At 46.2% G+C, this 3,900-nt stretch overlaps 1 protein-coding gene across 1 annotated transcript; it reads left to right on the top strand.

The window, feature by feature from the left end:
• Positions 1-991: 991 nt before the first annotated feature.
• Positions 992-3,097, top strand: hey1 (hes-related family bHLH transcription factor with YRPW motif 1). The gene is made up of 5 exons (XM_014005855.1): positions 992-1,185; positions 1,279-1,354; positions 1,445-1,528; positions 1,610-1,691; positions 1,766-3,097. Exons 1-5 carry the CDS (start codon positions 1,007-1,009, stop codon positions 2,434-2,436), a joined length of 1,092 nt encoding a protein of 363 aa, XP_013861309.1. The 5' UTR covers positions 992-1,006; the 3' UTR covers positions 2,437-3,097.
• The last annotated feature ends 803 nt before the right edge of the window (positions 3,098-3,900 follow it).

Below are 3,900 nucleotides of genomic sequence, written 5' to 3'. Positions count from 1 at the left end.
TAATAATAATATCTCATTTAACCGTTGTGATGAAAAAGAATGGTTTAGTCTTTTAAAGAGGTAGTTGAAATGTTTTGACATGGGATTTTGTGGAAATGTTTTGTTACAGTAATTAGATTTCCTGATGTAATTTGCTCATTGTGGGTTAATGTTCACATTACAGCTCTTTATATAATATTCTGTTTATTTGCGGCTGTAGCACTTCCTGTGCCGTCAAATGACAAATTATCTGGAATAATTACTGTGAAACAGACAACAAACAGGGTGAAGATATTTATCCACAATCCTTCCACAGAACCTCACTTTAAAAGTCCTGAAATAGTCATTTAAGACAAACACAGATATAATGTCTACATCTGGGACAGCAACAAAATTCAGCTCAGAGTGGTTTCGGGACTCTGATAACTTAGAAACTGACCAGACCTTAAAAAAAGAGCTTTTAAGGTTTGCATAAACTTTTTTTTTTCAAATAAATTGTTAAATGGTTAGAATGCTTGTGCTGTATTTGTTTTTAAATGAAAAATAGCTGTGGTGCCATCGTGGACTGATTATAAAACAAAAAGAGGCTCCAAACCCCCTGAACCAAACATCCAGACTCAAAGAGAGAGGAAACAACCACAAACCACACAGCTGTGTCATTTTTACCCAGATTGTGTTTCCAGCTCATTATTTTGCAGATGTACATACTTTTTCATTTATTTTACTCTTACTATTCACTTTAATGTCTTTACTTTTTGCATCATTTATCTTCTTATGTTTGTTTGTTGTCTTCCCCCACCAGGTGAAAACATGATGTGGTCCTGACTTCATTTGGCTTAGCTGCCAGAGAAACGACCGCGGAGTGAGACCTCTTCACTTTTCTCTCCTCTCATGTTTCTCAGTGTAGTTTTTTTTTTTATTTTATTTCATTTTTTTTCTGCAGCGCTGTCACTCAAATCAGACGCCTCCTCCTGATTGGCTGGCGGGGCTTCTGGCCCCGCCTTCCTTGGCCCTCTGCAGCGTTGAAATGACACCGTGGGAAAGCAGCGCGCTTCAAACCGAGGCGCTCCGGGCGGAACTTTGGACAGAGGCACGAGCAAGGGACGTAAAACGAGCAGGTATGAAGAGGAACCACGACTTCAGCTCCTCGGACAGCGAGCTGGATGAAACCATCGAGGTGGAGAAGGAAAGCGCGGATGAAAATGGGTGAGTTGTTATTGGAGGGGCTAAATTATTATTTTAAAAGTAGGGGGGGAAAGTAGAAACAATTTCTGATATTCTTGTTTATTTTTTTTGAAGGAACATGAGCTCCCCTCTGCGCTCCATGTCTCCAACAACCTCCACTCAGGTGCAGGCCAGGAAAAGACGCAGAGGAGTGAGTGAAATCCTCACACTGACTTCTTTAAATCAGCTTGAAGCAGAAAATCAAACCTGTGTCTGATACATGTTCGTGTCTTTTGGTCAGATTATTGAGAAAAGACGCAGGGACAGGATAAACAACAGCCTCAGTGAGCTCCGCAGGCTGGTTCCCAGCGCCTATGAGAAACAGGTGGGTGAATCTAGGACTTTAAAATAATCTGCACTTGAGGTTCTGGGTTATTTATTGTGTGATTTCTGATTAAACCCTAAGGGATCTGCCAAACTGGAGAAAGCAGAGATCCTGCAGATGACTGTTGATCATCTGAAGATGCTTCACGCTGCAGGAGGCAAAGGTGACTTTATTTACCCTGACAGAAAAACATTAGTTTCAGAACATAGATCTGATGTTTCCTGTTTGCTCCCTCAGGTTACTTCGATGCCCACGCCCTGGCGATGGACTATCGTGGTTTGGGTTTCAGGGAGTGCCTGGCAGAAACGGCCCGCTACCTGAGCATCATCGAGGGCCTGGACAGCACGGACCCCCTCAGGATCCGTCTGGTGTCCCACCTGAACAACTATGCCAGTCAGAGGGAGGCTCACTCGGGCCTGAGCCACCTGGCCTGGGGCTCGGCTTTCGGGTCCCCCCCAGCCCCGCTCACGCACCCCCTCCTCCTGCAGCACCCGCCGGCCCCGGCTCCTCTGGCCCCTCTGCCCCGCAGCGCCACCAGCAGCCCTTCCAACCCGCTGTCGACCTCCTCGTCTCCGTCCTCCTCCTCGTCCGCCTCGTCCTCGTCCTCCTCGCTGGCCGCGGAGACTCATGCCCCGGGGGGCCGGCGCAGCGCCACCGCCACCCCTCACTCGGAGCAGGGCCCCGTCCGGGTCCCCTCCACCGCGGCGTCCACCGTCCTCCACCCGGCTCTGGTCCCCTCGTCGGCGTCCAAGCTGTCCCCTCCTCTGCTGTCCTCCCTCTCGGCGTTCCCCTTCGCCTTCGGCGCCTTCCCCATCATCTCGCCCGCCTCCGCCGTCAGCCCCCCAGCTCAGACCTCCGGCGTGGGCAAACCCTACAGACCCTGGGGCATGGAGATTGGAGCGTTCTGACTAAAATAAGAACTTCTTATAGACTGAGCGGGACTCTTGGACTTTATTCTCCCTTTTTAAAAAGTGTTACCTTTTTACTGAGTACAGAAAATAGAAAAAGTGTCTTTTTTTAAAAAAACAAACATTTTAGTTATTCTCCACACGAAGCTGTAGGGGAACTTAAAAGCAACGAGTGACTGTAACGTGTTGATTGACCTGTTCTCACCACGCCTTTAGAAGTTTCAGCCCGATGGCTTTTCCAGATGGTCAAGCGAGTTCCTAGAGACGAAAGTACCCCCGCCCACACCCCCCACCCTGGTTTCTGTTATCCAGATCTGAAACAGTAAGTGTTGGTGCCCTGGTTGCAGCTGAGCGTCACCCCGCTTTTGTTTTTTCACACCGATTTATGAGGTGGAATAACTGAAACCAGGTGCTTCTTTAACTCAACACCAGCCTGGCTCTAATGTGGGACTATTGTTCAAACACACCTTTTTTTTTACTTTTAAACATCACCTTCTCTTTTTAGTTGTTTACTTGTTTTAAAGCTCAACCAGTCCAATGTTAGAAATAAATCATTGTCTCACTGCAAGTTTGTATATTTTATAGTTGAGCACTGATGAATCAGATGTTTCATCCTTTTTTAATTGTTGCTGCTTCCCTACAATAAAGAGTTCTGATCAACTTTGTGGATTCTTTCTGTGAGTTTGAGTGTTTGATGCCTGCGGTTGTTTGTTGTTTTTATTTTTTTTGCGGTCACAGATGTGTGTTTGTGTGTTGTCCGTGCTATCAGATAGCCGTTTCTCTCAGCAGCCCTCCTGTGTGTTGCACAGGAAACCATTAACAAGGCGGGGATATCCTGGACAATAGTGGCCCGCCTGGACCAGTGCCGCTCCGTGGGAACGTGGAGGGAAGGAGGAGGACCAAAGGTTGGACGAGGATGAAAAAGGAGGGATGGAGGTTAGAGTAGGCGAGGGAGGGGGCAGAAGAGGGGGATCAAAAGGAGATGTGAGACAGGAAGGAGTTTTGTCTTTTTGCCATCATTTCATTCGAGCAGCAGCTGCTCCTTCTGTCCTCTCCTCTGTTCACACACGTCTTCATCACGCTTTAATCTTCATCATTCTTCTTTGGGTTTCCTCATCAAATTGCTTCATCTTTTGCTGATTCTGGCTCAGATGACGTCAGCGCTGCTGTCAGGTTTGGGGAAACAGAACTCGTCCTTCGTCGCCCTCTGCTGGTCAGAAGTTGCTCTGCCTCAGACGCCAGTCTGAACATTTCATCAGAAACTTTATTTTTTTATTTTAATCTGTTACACAGAATTGATCCTATTGATCAGAGCACGATGAAATATATTAAAACAACTGTTTCTATTTTTTATCTTTTTGTTTTTATTTTATTTATTTATTTTGCAAAAACCATCCAGAAACAATCAATCGTATATTTTGGAATAGTCACATCACAAGGACATTTTGGAGGAATGTACCAACT

The sequence above is a fragment of the Austrofundulus limnaeus genome, unplaced genomic scaffold (genome assembly GCF_001266775.1).
Source record: "Austrofundulus limnaeus strain Quisiro unplaced genomic scaffold, Austrofundulus_limnaeus-1.0 Scaffold32, whole genome shotgun sequence".
NCBI lineage: Eukaryota > Metazoa > Chordata > Actinopteri > Cyprinodontiformes > Rivulidae > Austrofundulus > Austrofundulus limnaeus.
Note: the sequence above shows the minus strand (reverse complement) of the source record. Positions and strands in the feature narration are given on the sequence as shown.